This window comes from Tursiops truncatus, chromosome 4 (assembly GCF_011762595.2).
Source record: "Tursiops truncatus isolate mTurTru1 chromosome 4, mTurTru1.mat.Y, whole genome shotgun sequence".
NCBI classification, from domain to species: Eukaryota; Metazoa; Chordata; class Mammalia; order Artiodactyla; family Delphinidae; genus Tursiops; species Tursiops truncatus.
This window is the reverse complement of record NC_047037.1, coordinates 142,470,619-142,491,994: the sequence shown is the minus strand read 5'-3', so window position 1 is coordinate 142,491,994 and position 21,376 is coordinate 142,470,619. Positions and strand designations below refer to the sequence as shown.

At 58.0% G+C, this 21,376-nt stretch overlaps 1 protein-coding gene across 1 annotated transcript in view; it reads left to right on the top strand.

The window, feature by feature from the left end:
* Positions 1-21,093, top strand: part of TSPEAR (thrombospondin type laminin G domain and EAR repeats) — a 57,503-nt gene extending 36,410 nt beyond the window's left edge. The window contains exons 4-11 of the mRNA XM_033856223.2: positions 1,238-1,328; positions 2,530-2,686; positions 3,881-4,012; positions 4,682-4,908; positions 6,232-6,418; positions 7,353-7,582; positions 17,981-18,168; positions 20,571-21,093. Of these exons, the coding sequence (XP_033712114.2) occupies positions 1,238-1,328; positions 2,530-2,686; positions 3,881-4,012; positions 4,682-4,908; positions 6,232-6,418; positions 7,353-7,582; positions 17,981-18,168; positions 20,571-20,676 (1,318 nt within the window). The 3' untranslated portion in view covers positions 20,677-21,093. The remainder of the gene's footprint in view (positions 1-1,237; positions 1,329-2,529; positions 2,687-3,880; positions 4,013-4,681; positions 4,909-6,231; positions 6,419-7,352; positions 7,583-17,980; positions 18,169-20,570) is intronic.
* Positions 21,094-21,376: the final 283 nt, after the last annotated feature.

The window sequence follows — 21,376 nt, the reverse complement described above, 5'->3', positions numbered from 1 at the left end:
CTTTCTTTCTTAATCACAAATGGTCCCTTTACACTAAATCTATCCTTATGACAAATATTCCTTTCAAAGGTAGACTCTCACTCTGCTTTGTCATTATGAAACTTGTTGGAATAAAAGATTCTCCTTAACACGCACACGCTGTTTAAACATGCCTCTATCACAACTCCGCCCACCCATGCCCCGAATACACTGGGGCCTTTATAGGGAGACGGCGGCTCAGGTGGGAGAGCCGCGGTGGGGCAGTTCTGTGACGGGGGCCATGTGCAGGAGGACAAGGCTGGCGGTGCGGGTGCTGGAGCTCATTGCGGCGCCGCGGAGGGCTCACACCCGGACCCAGGAAGCCTGGGAGCTGTGCTCGGAGCGCAGGCGTTCTGGGACCTTGCCACGGCCAGCGGCAGCCAGACGGCAGACCCTGGACGGAGCAGGTGCTTTGACTAGAGGACGTGGCATCACGGTCCGGGAGGTGCTGGACAGTGGAGAGGAAGCACACACCTGGCTCTTCCCCCAGAGGCTCCAGCCACGCAGTCCCCTCCAGGAGGTCCCACGTCTTCCCCATCCCGAGATGGGCCTCCACTTGCATCTCAAGACCCAACTCCAGCCACATCTTCCCACACATCCCGGCTCACCGAGGTGAACCCCGTCTGGCCCCGACATCATCTGTCTCACGGCCCTGGGCTCAGAGGACGGGGGCGGGCTGGGGACCCCGTGCCGGGAGGAGCCACTGGAGACGCCCGTGACATGGAGAGGGGCCACTGAACACCTCCGCAGCACACGGTTTTGTAGGAGATCCTTGTCCTGGGGCAAAGAGCTTCCCCCCAAATTCACATCCGCTAGAACCGGAGAATGGGACCTCGTTTGGAAACAGCATCTCTGCAGGCATAACCGAGCTAAGCTGAGCAGTAGGTTGGCCCTGACACAGTGACCTTACAAGGAGGCGTGGAGGAGAAGAGAAGAAGCCACAATCCCGGAAACTCCAGGAGCTCCCAGCAACCGGAAGAGGCGGCAGGACCTTCCCCTGGAGTCTTCAGAGGGGGCACACCCAGATCTCAGACCTCTGGCCTCCAGCACTGCGAGAGAACACACTTCTGTGGTTTGAGGCGCCCAGCCTGTGGTTCTCGTCATGGCTGACCCCGGACACTGATACAGCCTCAGGCGGGGCTGCCCCCATCCTTTTCTACGTAAATAGGCCACGACCCTGCTCTCCCATGGCCCTAAAACCATCCTCCAATGTTTTCAGAATGGCTGATGTGCCCTTCCCGGCCACCCTATCGGTGCAAGGAGCCCGGTTCTTCGTCGGCAGCCGGAGGAGGACCAAAGGCCAGTTCACGGTAACTACGGAGGAGCTGCCTGCCTGGACCTCCCAACACCAGTGCTCCTGGGGGGCTGTCACCACTGGTCTGGCACCCCAGTTTGACACTGTTGTACGTGCAGTTGGGAATGGGGAGCATAAAGGTTCCGTGGAGTCCCATGCATGCCGGGCACACTCCCACCACAGGGCCTTTGCACCTGCTGTGCCCTCCTCCTGGAACATTTGTCCCACTCCTGCCATGGCACACTCCCTGTGACTTTGGGGCCCTGCCCTGTGCCCTCATACCATGGAGGCCTTCCCTTGCACTCTGAGGAGACGACACCCACACCCAGCTCTCTCACCCCCTTCCCCAGATTGTCTTTGTAGCCCTGACCACCTTCAGACCAGCTGTGTGTTTGCTCATTGCCTGTCTTTCCCTTAGAGTGCAGGGGAGCGGGGGGGACCTTGCTCCATGAGGGTTAGGGCTTTTGTTTCTTGCCGTGTCCCGTGTAAAGAACCACGCTCTGAATATTTACCGATGGCATGCTTGGATGGATGGGTGGATGGATGGACTAATGGACAGATAGATGAATGGTGGATGGACAGATGGATGGACAGATAGGTGGGCAGATAGATGAACAGATGTATAGATGGATGGATGAATGAATGGGTATTTGGGTGGGTGGATGGATGGATGGATGGATGGACAAAGGGATGGATGGATGGACAGAGATGGACAAATGGATGGGTGGATGGATGGACTAATGGACAGATAGATGAATGGTGGATGGACAGATGGATGGACAGATGGGTGGGCAGATAGATGAACAGATGTATAGATGGATGGATGAATGAATGGGTATTTGGGTGGGTGGATGGATGGATGGATGGATGGACAAAGGGATGGATGGATGGACAGAGATGGACAAAGGGATGGATGGATGGATGGACAGACAGACGAGCGGATGGACATACAGGTGGATGAGCATTGTACCCGTCACTGTAGGGCGTCCACAGGAGAGGTCCCTTCCGTGGTGTGATCACCTTCGAATGGTGCACAGCTCTCCACCACTGCTCCCAATGCCCCCTGTACCCAACGGGCTGACTCCTCTCTCCTGGCTTCAGAGCTTAGACCCGCACCCGCATTTCCACCCCTCCCTCGGGGGCTGGGGGGGCTGAGCCCAGTGGGCGGGGCCCGCTCCAGCAGTGCAGGTCTCAGCGCGCTGTCCCTCTCTCCGCAGGGCCTGGTGAGGCAGCTGGTCCTGCTGCCCGGCTCAGACGCCACCCTGAGGCTCTGTCCCTGCAGGAATCCTGAGCTCGCCCTGCTGTCCATCCCCCCTATCCTGTGGGGACTCGCGGGGAAGCCGGACGATAGTGAGGTGCTGAAGTACCCCTATGGTTAGTAGGCCGCAGCCACCCGCTCCCCACGCCGACGGTAGACCCTGGGAGCCTTGGCACTGCCAACCTCCCCGGGCACAAGACAGGAGGGCGCTTGGCACATGCATGAAGGGAACGCCGGGCCTGACGCAGACGGCCCCGCAGGGAAGGCAGATGGTGCCGCCAGACCCGCCTCCCTCCCAAGGGCGCCCCCCATGGCTGTTTAACCCCCGCCTGGACCGTGCCCTCGATTAACTGCTCGTCCCGCCTGGGACCTGGGGCTGAGCCTACAATCTTGCGTCCCTGCTTTGCCCCCAGAGCAGCGTTGGGGCCCTTTCCCCCCTTCCTCTCCAACAGACATCAAGCGTCAGCACCCCACCCCCGTGGGGACCCCGACCTTCATGAGGTTCATTGCTGTTTTCTGGGATCCCCCAGCCTAGAGTGTCCCCAGCTTTGCCGTCTTTAGTTTGTGTTTGCACCTCCCCAGTGTAAAGTTGGTGTTGACGGTTTATTTAAGCCACATCCCCTGCCATGGAGGGTCTGAAACCCCTCCTCCCTACTAGGGAGGCGGGGAGACAGCCCGACCCTCTCGAGCCTCACGAGTCAGGGGAGCCCCCTGAGCAAGCTGGCCCTTAGGCCCAATCCTGGACCCGTGTCCCCAGATTCCCAGAGGCACACGGCCTCTGGGCTGTTTGCCGGGCCTCGGGCAGGAGTCTGGCCCCAGGCCTCTGCCGGGCAGTTCAAGAGGTCGAGGATGCGCTCAGTGCCACAGACTGGCCGCCGGGGCCACAGCGCGGACATTGCTGTAAAGGGGCCAAGTGGCACCATCGGGGTGAGGGCTGGACCTGGGATGAAGCCGTGAGCCCCGGGGTCAGGGGTCAGGGGCCTCAGAACTACGCAGAATGGAAGCTGGGTGGACGCGTACCAGCTAGTCTCAGGTGGAAGCGGAGAGCCGTGCGGCGTGATGGCCCAGGGCTCTCAGCAGAGCTGAGGCCACGGGGAAGAACTAGGTGGGCGGGAGGCCGTCCTGTGTGCGGACGCCCCAGGCAGGCCACGGGCTCTCGGGTCTCCCTCCCTGCCCGAGACCCTGAGTGGTTCCTGGCCGCTCAGGGGGTGGAGCTGAAGGCGAAAGCAGGGGTCACCTGACACTCCCGCCTCTGCCCTCCTCCGGGTAGCACGTGCCCACTGGACACCCATCTTCCTGCCTCCCCGCAGAAACCGACATGAAGGTGACGCTGGGATCCCGGCCGCCGTGTACCAAAGCGGAGGACGCCCAGTTCTGGTTTGACGCCGGCCGCAAGGGGCTATACATGTGCGTGGGCAGCGAGTGGGTCTCCGTGTTAGCAGGTGAGGTGGGTGGGGCTCTGGGGACCTCGGGGTCTTCTCAGAGCCAGCGATACTTAGGGACAGGGACGACCCCCCCACGGAGCAGTGAGCCCGCGTGCCTCACCTGGAAATGTGTGCCCTCCTGGGCCCTACGGGTAGGCTGGCCGGCTCTCAGCTCTCGAACCTCCCCGAGGGGGCTAGCCCTGCTCCAGGAGCCCCACCTGCTCTCCTACCCTCGCCGCCCACTCGGGTCAACATTGGACGCGATGGTGCCGGGAGCCCGGGAGTGGTTCTGTTGGCGGGGAGGTGAGGAGAGGTTCCGTGATGCTCCCCAAGGGGGTCCTCGGGAAATGGGAACTGGCTCCGGGGGAAAGTCCCCGAGCCGTGGCCTCTACTCTCTAGTTCCCATCAGGGCACAGCCTTTCGTGGAAGCCGCGAGCCGTGGGAAACATCTAGTAGGGACCTGACGTGTCAGTTCCACCCGACTAGTATCCCTGGGGGCTCTGCAGACCCTAAAACCTGTGTGGGGGTGAGAGGCTCCTTTGCCGGGCCTCCTGGTGAGGGCGGCACGGCGCTCAAGGCCACAGTGCTCCGGGTCATGGCCCCGGTCCCTGGAGTTGCACCCCTGGACGTCCGTCCAGGCTTCTGTCCTGGGAAGCATTAACTGGGTCTCTGGGTCTCTATCACAAGCCAAAGAAAGGCTGGAGTACGTGGAGGATCATCAGAGCCTGTTCACGAACTCGGAGACACTGGGTATCGAGGTCTTCGTCATCCCCGGGGCCGGGCTCTTCGTGGCCACTGCCAACCGGAAAACCACGTCCGCCATCTACAAATGGGCCGACGGGAAGTTCTCCTCGTACCAGGACATTCCCACGCACCAAGCGCAGTCCTGGAGACATTTCACCATTGGAAAAAAGGCAAGTCTGCATTCGGAGTCTTTCTCGATCCTTTTTACCTTGGGAAACGCCACAGAGCCCAAAGGTTGGGGCTCCTTACGTAGATTTTATGGGGAAAGGAACCTCTACTGGTTTCGAAGCCTCGTGCAGGTTCTAAATGCCTTTTAAAGTCAGGCGCGGCTGCATCTCTGAGTCCAGAATGTGACTGAGAAAGTCTGTTTGGCTTCCGCAAAATAGAGATCAGCCCATGTCTGAGATGCTCCCCAGCTCCGTGCAGACCCACCACTGCCTCCTTAAACCTTGGAGATAATCTGACCTAAACCAGTCAGCAGGGCGGACGTCACGTCAGAATGAAAATAGGCCTCCCTTCCCAGCCTTCCTTTACTCGCTCCATACACACTGGGGACACGTGATGTCCTAATGGAGGGACAGGTGAGGATGGTGAGCTTGGCCCGGAGGCCTTGGGTGGGAAGCCTCGCGGGCGGCCTCCCCTTCCTTCCACCAGGGCTGTGTTGAGCAGTGGCCCACGGGTCGTGGCTAAGAGGGTCATCCCCTTGTGAGAGTTTTCTCTTTACCTCCCCGAGCCCGCCCCCAAGTCACTTGCTCACTAACACGTGTGCCAGGTGCAGCCCTGCCCTCATCTGGGCAGGTGTCCCCCCCCACGGGGGACAAAACTGAGCGAAACAGACAGACCTCTGTTCCCCGTCGCTGCCGACCCTCAGGGTCCTGCGCTCCCAGCCAGCCTGGTGAAGGGGTGACTAGCCCTCTGGTTTTATGGTTGATGACATTTTAAAGGTTTATATTTTTTCATTATAAAAAACAACTTGATATCAAAGAAAAATTGGGAACTTCAGAAAACTAAGAAAAAGGTCTGCCCCGTCCCCTAAGCAGCGGCAGAATGTACCTGGGGCTGCTTCAGCCGCCGTGAGCATGCCCCACCCCCGGGCTTCCGGCTCCTGCCTCATCACACGACCCACCATCTGGCCTCCAGCTCACGTCACACGTAGGGCGTTGCCATGTTGTCCTCGACTGCGTGACAAACATGTGCTTCCTGAGACAGCAGGGCGTTAAGAGTTTTCCTCTTCACCCGGTGCTGAAGAACATTTCCGTGCGTAAAGCTTTTCCTGGGCTTGGGAGACAGGAACGGAGCTCATGGGCTGCTACATGCGGATGCGGCTGCGGGTCTTAATGTGATGAAGATCCGGAGAGTCAGTCGTGGGCTCTTGGGCCCGCCCCAGGCCATCAGTCCCGGCTCAGCCCCTGTCCCGAGGCCGGTGTTCAGAAGCCTCGAGTGCCGGACCCCTCGCGCAGATCACGAGAACGCTGTCCCGGTCCTCTCCCCAGATCTTCCTGGCTGTGGCTAATTTTGAACCGAATGAAAAGGGTCAGGAGTTCTCTGTCATTTACAAATGGAGCCAGAGAAGGCGGAGGTTCGCACCGTACCAGAGGGTCCTCACCCACGGCGCCCGGGACTGGGAGGCCTTCGAGGTGTCCGGGGAGCACTTCCTGGCCGTGGCCAACCACCGGGAAGGTAGGGGCTATGGCCTGGGCTCCAGGGCCAGGGCAGGGTCACCTGCAGGGTTCAGTGTATCTCATTAAAAATGTGTAATAAACCACACGTGGCTTGGCAATCTGACAGTGGCGTCTGAGGGAGGACACACCTGGGCACCCCCTCATCTGTCCAGGTAAGGGCGTCCCTGCCCTTCTCCATTCTGGGCACAAACTCTGTGGGATGCAGTGGGGGACAGTCCTGGGAGGGCCTGGGAAACCTGGCTTCTGGGCCAGGTGACTGCCCTGCGTGGCCACGGTGAGCCCTTCCCTGCCTTGTAGCTCTTGGGGGACAGGGCCCCGGGGGGCAGTCGGCCCTGCAGGGCACCTCTGGCCTCGGCAGGCTCTGCGGCTCAGCGATCACCTGAGTCTACACCCGCCGGGGAACTCTGGCGGCGGGCGGGGGGCCAGGGAGGAGACCCCACCACTGCTCATAGGCAGAGAGGACCCCAGGAGCCCGCCACCCAGTACCCCCCATGGGAGTGAGTGTCCCGGGAGAGGCTGGCCCAGCCCTGGGGGTGGGTGAGGAGCTCCAGGGAGCACGTTCCGGGCAGGCCTGACCGGCGGCGGGGAGCGCAAAGGGGATGGTGGACAGCGTGAGGGGTGAGGCTGGGGAGGGCGGGGGTCCCGCCTCCAGCGTGCTGCAAGGCCTCAGGGGCTCTGGAGCCATCCGAAGTCGGGGCCCCTGAGGGCTCTCATCGGGGCACAGAGGCAGGAAGGTCACGTGAAGGGCGTTGCCACTGCTGGGGGCCTGGGGAGGGTGCAGGAGAGCAGGGCCTGGCTGGACTGGACGGGCTGCAGGGCCTGGGGCAGGGTCCGGGTGGGCAGGGTCTTGCCAAGGCCGCCGCGAGGCCACGGCAGCCCGTCTCCAGGCCACGGCAGCCCGTCTCCCTCCCTCCATGGCGCTCGGCTTCCAGGCAGCGACCACAACATCTACAGTGTCATCTACAAGTGGAGCCCAGGGGCCCGGCTCTTCGAGGCCAACCAGACCGTCGCCACGTCGGGCGCCTGCGACTGGGAGTTCTTCACGGTGGGGCCCTACGCCTTCCTGGCCGTGGCCAACGCCTTCAACGGCACGTCCACGCAGCTGCAGTCCCACCTGTACGTGCGGCTGGGCGGCAGCTTCCAGCTCTTCCAGTCCTTCCTGGTAAGGACCCTGCGCTCCCTGCCGGCCCCGCACCTCTGCCTGGCGCCTGGGCGACGCAGGACCCGGGCCGCATGAGCCAGGACCAGGGCCCCAGCCCGGGCCTCCGCGCCCAGGCGCCTCCCCAGAATAAGGCTCAGGCCGAGCCCCTGGGACCCCGAATATAGCCTGGGAGCCCTAAATGAGGCGGGAGGGCTGCCCTGGCACGGAGTTTCCGGCAGCCCGGCTGCTCAGCCGGGTCCCCTGGCCCCTGGGGGCCCTCACGGTCTGACCCACCTTTATGTGGGCGCCAGGCTCTTGCCCTGGAGCAGCAGGCAGCTGGCCTCTGACCTGGTCAGCTGTGGGGCAGCACTGTCCACCTTCCCTGCAGACCTTGAGTGTCCCTCAGCTGGTCCCCGCTGTCGTGGGCTGCCTGGAGGGACCTCTGACTGAGGCAGCGAGAAGCCTTTATTACGTGGCGTGGCCCCAGATGCCCGGCTGAACCACGCATGAGCTGCTGGGCCCCGGGCTAGCGGGCGGCGTCGGCATCCCCGCTTCACGCCCACCGTGGTCTAGGGTGACGATGTGGGGCCCCAACCCTCCTCCCACCTTCCCTCGGCCTCCTCCCTCCAAGCCGCCCAGCTTGTCCCTCTCAGTGTCAGACCCCAGGCCGAGCCCCCACGGGTGATTCTAAAATCGAGAGCCACTGTCGGCATTTGCATCGTCCTGGCCGCGTCCCAATGTCGTTCGCGCAGAGCCGAGGGTGTGGCTGTGATCACTCCCTTCTCAGTGGCTTCAGTGGTGGGATGACCTTCGTGCCACCCCAGGGGACAGTCCCTGAATGCAGTTCAGACTCTCCTTTCATGCCACAAGCCCACCACACGTGGCTCACTTCATACGTGGACCCCATGTGCTGCACATAATGTTTTTCGACAAGCTCCTAATTGCTTTTTCTGAAGTCCCTCCCTCCCTCTCCTTTCCTTTCTGGGGAAGAAAACCCCCGTCTCTGCACATGGTAACGTCCCCCGGCTTCTTGCTGGCCATCCCCATCCCCGAGAGCCGCTGTGAACACCGCGTCTTCAGTGCCTCCTGAGTTTCCACCCGCGTGTTGGTGCTCCCATCGCGTCTGCAAGGCCTCTGGCCGGTGTGCGCCCGTGAAGACCCCTCCCTCTTTTCCCATAACCCCCCTCCTGGGCCCTCCTGCCTGTGCTGTCCGGGCTGACTGTCTCTAGAACTGACAATGGTCCCCTTTCTGGAACTTTCCTTTACCGCCATCTTTGGCTGGAGCCACCGTGTCCAAATCTGATGTCCGGTGTTCTGGTTGACCTCAAGGACACCCCGCCTTCCAGGTGCTCCCCGACACTCCCCAGCGTCCCTGCAGCTCAGCCAGGTTATGTGACCAGGACCAGCCAATGGGTGTCGAGCAGAGTGAGCCCACGTCAATCCTGGGCTGAGGGTGAGCGCTCACCCCTCGCCCTCCGCAGCCACGTGGGCCACGTGCCCCGACAGCACAGCCACAGGCTGGGGGAAGCCGTGACCTCGCCGGCTTCATCCCAGTGAGGGCGACCTTCTGTGGCGGGAAGTGTGGACACTCATGGTGGCTGCATCCCTTACCCTGCCTCATGTACCGCGTGCAGGATTTTAGGGGGGAAGTTTCCTTGGAAACACTGAGGGCAGCCCCTGCCTCCCCAGGTGCCTTTCCTATGATCTTCTCTGCCCTCAGTGCCCACAGGCTTCTTCGCAGTGGTTTCCTGTGCTTCCTGTCTGATTGGTCTCAGTGCCCTTTCAACCTGAAGGCGTGCATCCCCAGGCCTGGGAGATTTTCTTAGTTTTTCTTGATCGTCTCACGCTCCCCTCTCTCTAGAACGGTTAGCCAGCTTTCGGATCTCCTGGATTGAATCTATCTTTTCTTTTTCTACAACCTAGAAGCTTTCCTTACCTTTATTCTCTAATCCTGTTGATGAGCATCTTCTTGTAATGCTAGGAATCGTGTTTTTAATATCCAAGAACTCTTCCCTTTAACGGCATTCTGTATTTACTCTATAAATGCGGTATCTTCTTGAATACTTCTGAAGATAATTATAATTTTATTTTTTTAAGAGTTTGTGTAATTTCTTTTCTTTTTAAGTTTATTTATTTTATTTATATTTATTTTTGGCTGCCTTGGGTTTTCGTTGCTGTGTGCAGGCTTTCTCTAGTTGTGGCGAGCAGGGGCTACTCTTCATTGCGGTGCACGGACTTCTTATCGTGGTGGCTTCTCTTGTTGTGGAGCACGGGCTCTAGGCACGGGGGCTTCAGTAGCTGTGGCTCGCGGGCTGTAGAGCGCAGGCTCAGTAGTTGTGGCTCACGGCTTAGTTGCTCCACAGCATGTGGGATCTTCCTGGACCAGGGCTTGAACCCGTGTCCCCTGCATTGGCAGGTGGATTCTTAAGCACTGCACCACCAAGGAAGTCTGATAAATATAATTTTAAAAAATTCTATTCTGTTCCTAGAACCAGCTCAGTTTCTTCCAGTATGAGTGTATGTATATGTTGTAGCCTGACTCTCATGTTCTAGGTCTTTTATAAAACATTTGGAGGACCCTTAGTTTTCTGTTTATGTTTAACGTTGAGCCTGGCAGTGGGTGGCGTTGTCACTGGCCGCTGTGCCCCGGGGAGCTGGGGACCTGGTTGAGGCCCTTGATGAAGACCTTCCTAAACTGGCCTCTTGCTCAGATGTAGGTGAGGCTGGATCACAGTGTTGGCAGCTACAGGATGATTATCTCCCCAAACAGCTGCAGGAACCCTCCTCATATCACATGCTTGGTGTGACAGCCCTGCTAGGGACCTGTGTGGTTGACCAGAAGGCCGCTTGCCGGGCCTCTGTGCCAGGCTGCAGGACTGTGCTCTCTGGACACCACAGGAGTCTGCTCCCCTGTTCCACCGGCTTGTCTGCTAGATATTTGGAAACAGTCACCGCAGATCTCTCAGAATAGTCTTCAGTTCCTGCCGTTGTCCCCCGTGCAGTATGTTCCAAATCCCAAGGAGATTCTGGTCAATCTCCTTGAACGCCCCCCAGTGTGCCGGCTCCAGGTATGTGAGACCCTGAAACTCTGCATTTCAGGCTGCATCTGGATTCAGCTCCAGTCTGCACCCAGCCCTGCCGTAGGCCTCAGACACAGAAGGGAGGCCGGGGCCAAGGGGCAGCGACGGTGCCTGCTGAGCCAGGGCGGGGGCCATCTGGCTTACAGGACCTAAAGGAGAACCAGCTGAGGGGTGTGACGTCAGCTGGAAGAATCACCCACAAGGGCGGGCGAGAGCAGGACCACAGTGGCTGTGAGAGAGCGTGTCTCTGGCCAGCGGGCAGAGTGACTGTGGGGGCTGCGAGGGGGCACTGCTGCCACCCGAGCCCGCAAACAACTGCGGAGCCCTGCCTGAAGGCTGCCTTCTCTTATGACCCGTGTTTCTTCACACTCGAGTCCTCAGAACCCACGAGGTCCCACTTTCATGTTGTGCCAGCACTTTTCATACTGTGTTTTAATGCTCTCAGGTCCTGGTGATGTCTTCATGTTTCCACTTGATTTGGAGCTTTGCACCATCTCTCACGGCCATGGGCTTTGAAGCAGGAGAGGCCGGTGCTTTGAAAGCATGTGTGGGTGGAGAGGTGCCCACACCGCAGGGAAACCTTTGTGGAGGGACGGCCGGGCAAGGGCGCACGCCGGTGTTTGCGAAGCTGTGCACACGGATGGTGCTGGGAGGGGCGCTGGGCGGGGTCCCAGGGCTGCGGGGTGAGTTCAGCTCACCGGGAGGGCCCGGGCCATGCCCACGCCAGGTCTGTGGCTCAGGTGTACGTGGGAGGCTGGCTGCCCACCCTGGACGAATTCCTCAGCCCCACCCTCCAGACCTCCCCACCTCTCCCACCAGGAATCCTGGAACCTTCCTCAGGTGGCAGAGACCACAGCTCCAACCACTTGGGCTCGCCATCTTGAACCAAAGGAGGTCCGAGCGGGGTGTGTGCAGGAAGGATGGGCTCTATCCACAGAAATCCAGCCTCCAGCCCCTGGGGTTTCTGCTCCCTGAGCTGTCTGGCTGTGGGGCCTGTGGTCACAGTCATCACGTGTAGACCCAGAACGGAGGGGCCGGGGGAGGGGGGAGGGGAATGGTGGACCAAGATGGCGGGCTTTATCGCCTGGGAGGCGGGGCTGATGGAGGTGCCGCTGGCAGAAAAGAGAACCGAGAGCAGTGGGAGACTGGGGGGGGGGGCGCAGCTGAGGGCTGACAGGGGCCCCAGTGGAGAGGGCCAGTGACCCCAGGAAGCCGTGCGTCGGGGCAGGTGGAGGGGACGGGCAGAGGCGCTGCCCAGAGCTATCAGTGGGTGTCTGGGGATGAGGGTGGAGCTGTGGGCTTGTCAGAAACGTAGTCTCCACCGGGAATGTAGACGTCCAGAAACGAAGGAAAAGGAGGCGCGTCTGTAAGGAGGGTGGTGTGAGAGCGCCCTCAGCAGTCAGCGCCGGGAGGGGCCGGGCTCAGGTGCTGGCAAGGGCCCTGGCGCTTCCTCCTGTGCCTCGGGTCTGCTCTGTGAGGCAGGAGCGGGCAGTGGACCAGGCGGCCTGGGGAGGAGCAAGGTTTGGAGGGGCTGCTGGGCCAGGGGAGAGCTGGGAGGGGCACCCCCTGAAGCCTCCTAGGATGGGACCCTCACCCACCTTAGCCAGCTGCCCACAGTGGGAATGGCAGCGTCCCCCCAGGGCCCTTTGGGGGGCTGCCTGCCTTCCCCAGGCAGCGCGCCCCGCCCCTCCCTCCCCAGGCACTCCCAGACCTTGGGTCTTTGCTCCATCAGAGCCGGAACCTGAGAGCCTCCTCCCCAGCAAGGGATCCGCTGGTTACCGGGAGCCCACCCACCCTCAAGGGAGGCCGTCAGGGGTTCCAGGTGCTCCCGGCTGCCAAGTCCTGGAAGCACCATCGTCCCTCGAGGTGTTCCAGAGCCTGCCAGGCCCGCAGCCAGGGGACTCCAGGGCAGAGCTCCGGGGGAATTCCGCTCAGGAGGGCGGGAAGGGCCCACCAGCCCAGCAGGTGCCTGGCCTCCTTGATCCGGCGCCAGGCAGGGTTCTTCTCTCCCTGATGAGTCCCTAATGTGCTTAGAGTCCAGGAGCGGCCTGACAGCGGGGCCTCAGGCCCGCTCATGCCCTGCCCAGGCTGGAGCAGCCCTGGGTGGGGACGGTCCCCCATTCGCTTCCGAGCGGGGGCAGCGCAGCCTCTGGCTGAGGGCGCAGGTGCTGGTCCCACCCTGCGAGGAGAGCTCATCGCTAGCCGGTGACTGTGAGCCGGGGGCCCCATGCTGGCCTGTGCCAGCCTCTGGCGGATAAAATACCGGACACCCAGTTCAATGTGAATTCCAGATAAACAACGAATCATTGTTTAGTAAAAGCGTGTCCATACACATACACTGAAGAACCATTGCTTATCTGAAATTCAAATTGAACGAGGCGCCGCGTACTTGCTGTATCTGGCGCCTGACGCAGCTGCGCGGACAGCAGAGGTAGGGTGAGAACACACCTCCCCTCCCCGCCCCGCCCGCGCTAAGCCACGCCCACCTGGATGCTCCTCCCCACCTCCCTGCCGCTGGCCACGCCCCCGTCCTTCCTCCTGGGTTCCTGGCCCTTCTCCCCGTTTCCCAGGCCCTGACAGCCCCTTCACCGACCCCCATCTGCACGCCTCTCCCCCTCCGCGCTGGGGCTCAAGGCAAGTGAGCGGAGGGTGGAGTGAGTCGGAGCTGGGAGGCAGCCCTGGCAATCTGTGGGATACCCCCTCTTCAGACCAGCCCTGGCCCCTTGTCCTGTGTGGGTGTGTACACGTGCGTGCTTGCAAGCGTCTGCATGTATATACACAATGCATGTGTGTGCATCAGGTATAAGGGCATACAGGTGTATACAGGTGGGCGTGTACATAAAAGCTTGTGTGCCTGCAGGTGTGTGCACGTGTATACACTTGTATGCATGCAGGATTGTGTGTAAAGTCGTGTCCATGCAGGTGTGTGCACGTGTATACACAGGTGTGTGCATGCAGGTGTCTTGTGTGTCTGCACACGTGCACGTGTGTGCAGGTGTGTGTGCGGGTGTGGGCGTTTCCCACTGACGTGGTCTCATCAGCACCGGGGTGGGAGGAGCTGGCGATCTCACCCACCGGCCTCTCTGGTGGTTTCTGCGACCTGCCAGAGCTGGCGCGCGTGTCACTGCACACTCGTGCGGGTCTTTAACGTCGGTCGACTATGAAGCGGCCACAGAGCAGATGAGGCTGGCGGCCCCGCGGGCCCGAGTGTCCCCACCAGCTCGAAGTTTCCGGGTGACCCCAGGGGACATAGTGCCACATCCGGAGCAGCGGTGAGGAGAGGACGCCAATGCACAAAGGCCTCAGCCCAGCTCCTGGCCCGGAAGCGGTTGGCAACGCCAGGTGTCCTGGCCCCTGTCCTTGTCCTCGTGTGTCACTTTTAGCTTGAGCTCCCTTGTTTCGGCTCCTCAGGACGGGCCCAGGCCTGTTTCAAGGGCAGCGGCTCTGCCCGGGATCGGGTATCCGCGAACCGGGCGGCGACGCCCTCTGCTGGGCGTGTAGAAAACACCAAGCCGGGCGACCTGGCCGGGTACCGGACCCGCCGGGGCCAGAGGGCGCGCTGGGCGGCGCGGACCCATCTACAAGCGGGGAAGGGACCTCCGAGGAGGGGCAGTCATCAGACCCGCCCTGCCCGGTCCGGGTAAAGAAAAACGGAGCCGCTTCCCACGTGGGGTGGGGATGCGAGTGTTCCTCCAGCATCGCTGGGCGTCGGGTGACTGGCTCTGCCCCAGCCACGACCACCTGCGTCTGGGGACGCACGGTGTCCCCAGGAAGCAGCCCGGTCCCGAGCCTGTACGCTGCGTGGCTTCCAGGCTCGGTTCCTTGTCCGTCCAACCTGAGCTGTTCCCAGCTTTTCACTGTCATGAATAAATCTACTACAGGCATCTCATCAAGGCTTTCCGTGGGCAAATTGTTTTTATTTCTCTTGAGTGGAATTCTGGGCCATAAGGTAGGCGGATGTTTAACTTTGCAGACATTGCCGAGCAGTTTTCCGAAACGATTCTACCATTTCACACACTCCCCCGCACAGCATGAGCTCCAGCCGCCCCGCGCTCTTGCCAACACCGGGTTTTGTCTGTATTTGCAGTTTTACTTGTTGGGTGTGAAGCGGCACCGCAGTGTGGGTTTTAAGTCGAAATCCCCTGGTGACTAGATGGCGGGTTTCCATCCACCTGCTGGCTTGCTAGAGCCCCCTTGCGAAATGCCTATTCAAGTCTTTTACCCATATTTTATTTTATTTTCTGCCTTTCATTATTGATAGGTAGGAGTTCCTTCCATATTCTGGATACAAGCCCTCTGTCACATACATAGTCTTCTATCTATCTCCTCTTTTTCGTATTGATTCAATGTGTTGTGCAATTGTGTGCTCCAGTAATTACGGTATATGTATTCAACTTACTACGGTCTATTTTTTATTAACCATGAGTCCCTGTTAATATGTACAATTCAAATAAAAAATTTTTTATTTTATATCGGAGTATAGCTGATTAACAATGTTGTGTTAGTTTCAGGTGTACAATCTATTTTGAATTAATATTATACCTTACATATAATGTAATAACCTTACAACAACATGATTTCATTTACCCCCACCCATCTGTCCGGCTACTGTGAGCATGTATACACTCACACGTCTACTTAGGTTATAAGCTCCACAATTTATCATTTCTGCTGTCGGTTGTCTTTACACCCACATGCTCACCATTCCCAACGCCCTCTGCATCCCTTCCACAGACACGACTCTCCTTGTGTAATCACCCTTCAGCTTCACAGCTTCCTTCGGTACTTCTCGTAGAGCAGGTCTGCTGGCAACTCATTCGACCACTTTTATCTGAAAATGACTTTATTCTACCTTGAAGGATATTTTCACTGGTTATAGAATTCTGGGTTCACGTTTTTTCTTTCGTTTACATTAAAGATGGTTTTCTGTTGACGTCAAGCTTCCACAGTTTCTGATGAGACGTCGGGTACCATTGGTACCACTGTTTCCCTATATCGAATGTGTCGTCTTCCTCTGGTGGCTTTTGCAATCTTCTCCATCTATTCTCGGATATTTAAATATGATGTGTCAAGGTGTGGGGTTTTTTTTGTCTTTATTCTGGTTGGGATCTCTGATCTTCTTGGATCTGTGGTTTGGTGTTTTTAATCAAATTTGGAAAAATATTAGCCATCATTTATTTAAATGTTTCTTCTGCCTCATTCTCTTTTCTTTTCCTTCTGTGATGCAATTACACGCACGTTAGACTGCATTATATTATTCCTCAGTCATAGAGCCTCTGTTCACCTTTATTATAAATTTTTTTTACTTATTTATTTATTTATTTATGGCTGCATTGGGTCTCCGTTCCTGCACACAGGCTTTCTCTAGTTGCGGCGAGTGGGGGCTGCTCTTCCTTGTGGTGCACGGGCTTCTCGTTGTGCTGGCTTCTCATGTTGTGGCTCGCGGGCTCTAGAGCACAGGCTCAGTAGTTGTGGCGCACAGGCTTAGCTGCTCTGCAGCATGTGGGATCTTTCCGCACCAGGGCTCGCACCCGTGTCCCCTGCATTGGTAGACGGTTTCTTAACCACTGCGCCACCAGGGAAATCCCTATTGTAAACGTTTTTCCCCCTTTCTGTGCTTCAATTCAGGCAATGTCTATCAGTCTCTCTTCTAGTTCACTGATTCTTTCTTCTGGATGGTCCTGATAGCTCTTGATCCCATGCAATAGATTTGTGAACACAGATATTTTCCTTTTCAGGTAGGATTTCTATTTGGCTCCTTTTAGAGTTTTCCTAGCTTTCCAAATCTCCCCATCTCATTGGTCATCACACACATATTTCCCCATAGATTCTGATCATAGCTACTGTAAAGTTTGCATCTGTTAACTCCAATATTTGCACTGTGTCCACCTATTTCTACTTGCTGTTGCTTCTCTTGATTATGGGTCCCATTCGCCTGCCTGTTTCCCCAGGTGCTTAACTCTCTGGTCAGTTCCTTCAGCCTCTCAGTTGTTGTTTGTCTCTGGGTCCCTGGGATCTTGTCCCCTGTGTGTACACCTCAGGAGCTGGACAGGACTTGAAAGAAGTTACTAAGGAGACATTGGGGCTCCCCCTTCTGGGGTTCCCTCCTTCCTAGGGTAGTCCCCTTCCATTTCTAGAGACTCTGCAAGCCCCAAACTCTCACCTTGGACTCCCATGTCCAACCAGCCTGCTGCCGCCATTCGAGTGCCGTGCCCACGCGCCCCAGGATGGGGAGTGCCCTCAGAGAAAACGTCAGATAAACGTGCATCCGGGGGTCGCGTCCCCTCCACTCTCCACCTGCCCTCGGCCCTTGTCCAGCGCCTTCAAACAACTGTGTGCTTTTTAAGCATCGCATCCAGAGTTCGCGATTATTACCAGCAGGAGGCTCAGTCTAGTGCAAGTGTCTCCACCAGGATGAGAAGCCGGAAGCCAAGAGGCAAAACATTTAAAGACAATTTCGTGCCAAGTGTCCCATCGGCGCTTCTGCAGCCCTCGCCAGCCCATGGGAACAGAGTCAACCCCTTTCTGCTGACGTGGGATCTCAGACCCCAGCGGCCTCCTCAGGCTGTGGTTCGGGGTCCCCAGGAGCTTTGGCCGCTGTTCCACCAGCCACAGGCCCCTCACTGCTGCGGGAGCTGCCACATCTCCCCTGCCTCCACTTAAGCCCCTGCCGCTTGCTGTCTTCAGGGGTGGTCACTCCTTTTGTTTCTGCCCCACCCTCTCTCTTCAGGGCTCAGACCAGGGCCTGGATCTGGACCCCTCTGGTCCTCCCCTTCCCCATGCACCCTCACCGCAGCACCCCCAAGATGCTGGCCGTAACTTCCTCCTGGGTCCCACCCGCAAATCAGCTCATGCAGCTCGAGGTCTGGGACCAAGGCTTGGCAGCCGGCTATTCACGTAAAGGTCCAGCCCTGTTGCCCCACGTACACCTCACCCTCGAGGGTGATAAGTGATTTCAGAGGGACAGCACAGGAACCCAGAGATGGGGTGGTCCCTAGAGCCAAAGGAGAGCCTCAGGCCAGGGACAGCGTGTAGTGAGAAACTCCTTTGGGGTTCAGAGCCTGACTGGGGGGAGCAGGGAGGGCTCCCTGGCAGAGATGTTGTAGCAGCTGGACCTCCTGGATGGGCACACTGGGGCATGGGGGAGTGGGCGGCACAGGCGGTAAGAAGCACTCCATGCAGGTGGTCCCCTGACTCACGTGCAGTGAGGCTGGGAAGAGCCGTGCTGGCGGGAGGGCCCCGACCCGGCGCCTGGAGCACGCAGGGGCTGGAGCGCGTGGGTGGCCATTCCGAGGGTCTCCATTCACGCGTGCTCTTGGCCCCCTTCTCACCATCCCAGACGTTTGGCGCTGCAGACTGGGAGGTTTTCCACATCGGGGAGAGGGTGTTTCTTGCCGTCGCGAATAGTCACCGCTACGACGTGGAAATGCAAGTGCAAAACGACTCCTACGTCATCGACTCCGTCATCTACGAGCTGAACGTCACCGCGCAGACGTTCGTCAGGTTCCAGGAGATCCGCACCTGCAGGTACCGGGGTGCGGTGGGGGGCAGGGATCCAGGGGGACCCGCTTCCCGCCCGGTAGCCCACAGACGGCAGCGCGCCTGTGCCTCCCGGAAGCCACGGGTGCCCCACCCGCTTCCTGGAGGCGTGACGTGGTCTCGCTCCCCACTCCCTGCAGACCTTTCTCCAGGGCCAGCTGAGTGATAGTGGCTCCTGTTGTAACCTGGACTCTGCTTTCAAACGATGTGGCTTGTGTGTGTGTTTTTAAACGAAATTCCCAGGTGTGTGCAACCGTCACCACAGTGACTTTAGAATATTTTCATCGCCTCAAAAAGAAACCCCGCCCTTCAGCTACCTTTGCCCCTCCCCCCACCTCCCCAGCCTCCGGCACCCACCAGTCTGCTTTCCGTCCCTCTGGGTTTTCCCATTCTGGACGCTGCCTGTGAATGGAATACATAGGTTGTGGTCTGTTGTGTGTGGCTTCTCTCACTCGGCATGTGTTCAAGGCTCACCTACGCTGTACGTCAGTGCTTCACCCCTTTTAATGACTGAGGAATGTTCCACTGTAGTTATTTACCACACTTTGTTCATCCCTCATCAGTTGATGGACATTTGTCCGTCTCCACCTTTTGACCAAACGGTGTGGTTCTGAAGGGTAAAGATGTGCCTCCCGTTACCGTCAGTGGCTTTACTGTCCCGCTGCTCTGGAGGGAGAGCGGGAAGTCACGCCAGACGTTCGCTTCCTCCTGGATTAAAGCAACGCAGCCCCTGATGTGAGCTGTGGGGCAGACAGTGTAAGTCAGCACTTTGCTGTTGGCGTCTTTTCCACGGCCTCGGTTTTAGAACCCAGCTGCGACTGGCAGGATACTGCACGGGGACCACACGGCTGCCCTGCTGCCCGCAGCACGAGGTGCTGCCCCTCACTGAGCATGGTCACAGCCACGACTTTTTTTAATGACCGAATCGTGACTGGCCATGCCTGGAAGTGGCCTGAGACAGGCTTCCAAACAGTAGAAGAAGGAAGCAGTGAGGAGCCCCAGGGCCCCCACTGGCCTCAGCCCCCCCTGCATGTCCCCAGGGACCCCCATGGGCCCTCTCACATCTAGGGTCCTGTAGGAGCTCTAGGCTAGCGCCCTCAGTGCCCCACTGAGAAGGAACCCGGGGTGAGTATCGACCAAGAGAGAAGGGCCCTCTGCTGCCTGAATAAGCCGTAACCCTGAGGCCACTGGAGGCAGACGCACCGGCCTGACCTTTGGCATCCAAGTGACTCCCACTTGCTGCAAGGCTGTGGCCTCAGTTTCCTTATCTGTAAAGTGGACACAGGACAGTAATGCAGTAATCAGAGTGGTGCTTGGGGACCATGGCTGATGCCCAGGTTGGCCTCCTTGGATAGACAGGGCTCTGGGATGTCCTTCCTGGAAGCCGTCTGTCAGACCCCTGGGAACTGAGCCATCTCTGAGCACAGACTCACCCTTAGCAAGTTCAGGAGGCATTTGCTGAAGGCAGGATGCAGTGGTCTGTTTGCAGTAAGAACCACAGCTTGCAAATGTAGGGGAATGTCTCTGTGTCAGCAGACCCTGCTGGCACCTGAACGGCTGTCAGGGAAGGAAGGAGCGGGTGAGTGGGTGAGCTCACGGCCAGTGTCCTCAAGTTCCCGCCTCCAGGGGGTGCTGCAGGCCTTCATGGAGTGACCGCGAGCTTGAGACTGTTCCTCTATTTCAACCTCTTCTAAGTGAGTGACCTTTGCACCCATGTTCATAGCATCAGCATTGACACTTGTAACCCAAGTGTCCATCGACAGAGGAATGGATAGAATGGGGTCCATTCTTACAATGGAATATTGTTCAGCCTCAGAAAGGAAGGACATTCTGACAACTGTGAAAACACGGATGAACTTTGAGGACATGATGCTCAGTGACGTAAGCTAGTCAGAAAAGGACAAATGCAGTAGAATCCACTGATATGCAGTCCCTGGAGGAGCCAGATTCATAGGGACACACAGCAGGACGGTGGGGGCCGGGGGCTGGGGGAGGGGATGGGAGGGAGCGTTTCATGGGGGCGGAGTTTCAGTTTGGCAAGATGGAACAAGTCTGGAGGTGGATGGTGGTGATGGTCGCACAACAGTATGACTGCGCTTAATGCCACTGAGCTGTGCACTTAAGAATGGGTGACACAGACAGTGTTGTGTATTTTAGTACAATTAAATTATTTTATTTAAAAAAGTGAACAATTAATTTGCATTTCCCGGGAATAGACCAACTGGCTGTGTGACTGAGAAAATCGCTCCCCCCTTCTGTGGATTTTGGAAGTGGGACCTACCGCCCTGAATTCTGAGATCAGGGAGAGAACTGGCTGAACTCCAGCCCCCCGAGTTCCATGGCAACATGTCCGAGTCCCATGTCCTAAGGTCTGCTCATTGCTTTTGCAGCGCTCTGGACTGGGAGTTCTTCTCAGTGGGAGAAGATTATTTCCTGGTGGTTGCAAACTCCTTCGACGGAAATACCTTCTCAGTAAACAGTATTATTTACAGGTAAAGGCCGTGCCCCTCCTCACCACCTCGGTTCACGTGGCGTGTGCTTGCCTTCCCCACTGGTGACCACAGGCTCAGAGCGAGTCACAGGTTAGCGGGCCCTGTGGGTCACCTGGCACCCAGCGCACCGGAGTGCAGGCTGAGTCTGGGTGATGCCCCTGGGTTAGCCAGGTGACCACTAGTCTCGCTGAGGCTCACGACTTTGGATTTGGCCAGAGATGCAGTGTGTGGATACTAATTTGAGAGTTATTCGTATATTATCCTTTAAACGTTTCCATCCAGGCCTACGGTAGACCCCTCTGTTTTTCACGTGTCCTTCAATAAAATTTTACACTTCGTCCTAGAGGCACTGTGGTGTTCGCAATACCTTCACTTCTGGGAGTTTTCCTAGTTGTAAGCACATGTCCATTTCCATCTGCGTATCCTGACAATTAATTGTTGTGTCTGGCCATCCAGCCACGTTATCTCTTTCAGTTCTAATGGTTTCCCGAAGAAATGTCTGTGGGAGCTCTAGAAGTATAAGAACACCTACAAATAAAAGCAACTTTGCCTCTGTATTTCTAATGCTTTTACTGCTTATCTAGTTGTCTCAATTAGCTAGAAATTCCAGGATGATTTTGAATCGTAGGAGCAGTGACCGCCGTTCCGTCTGACTGATGTGATGGGAACGGTCTGGGCGTTACACAGTTTGACGGGATGTGAGC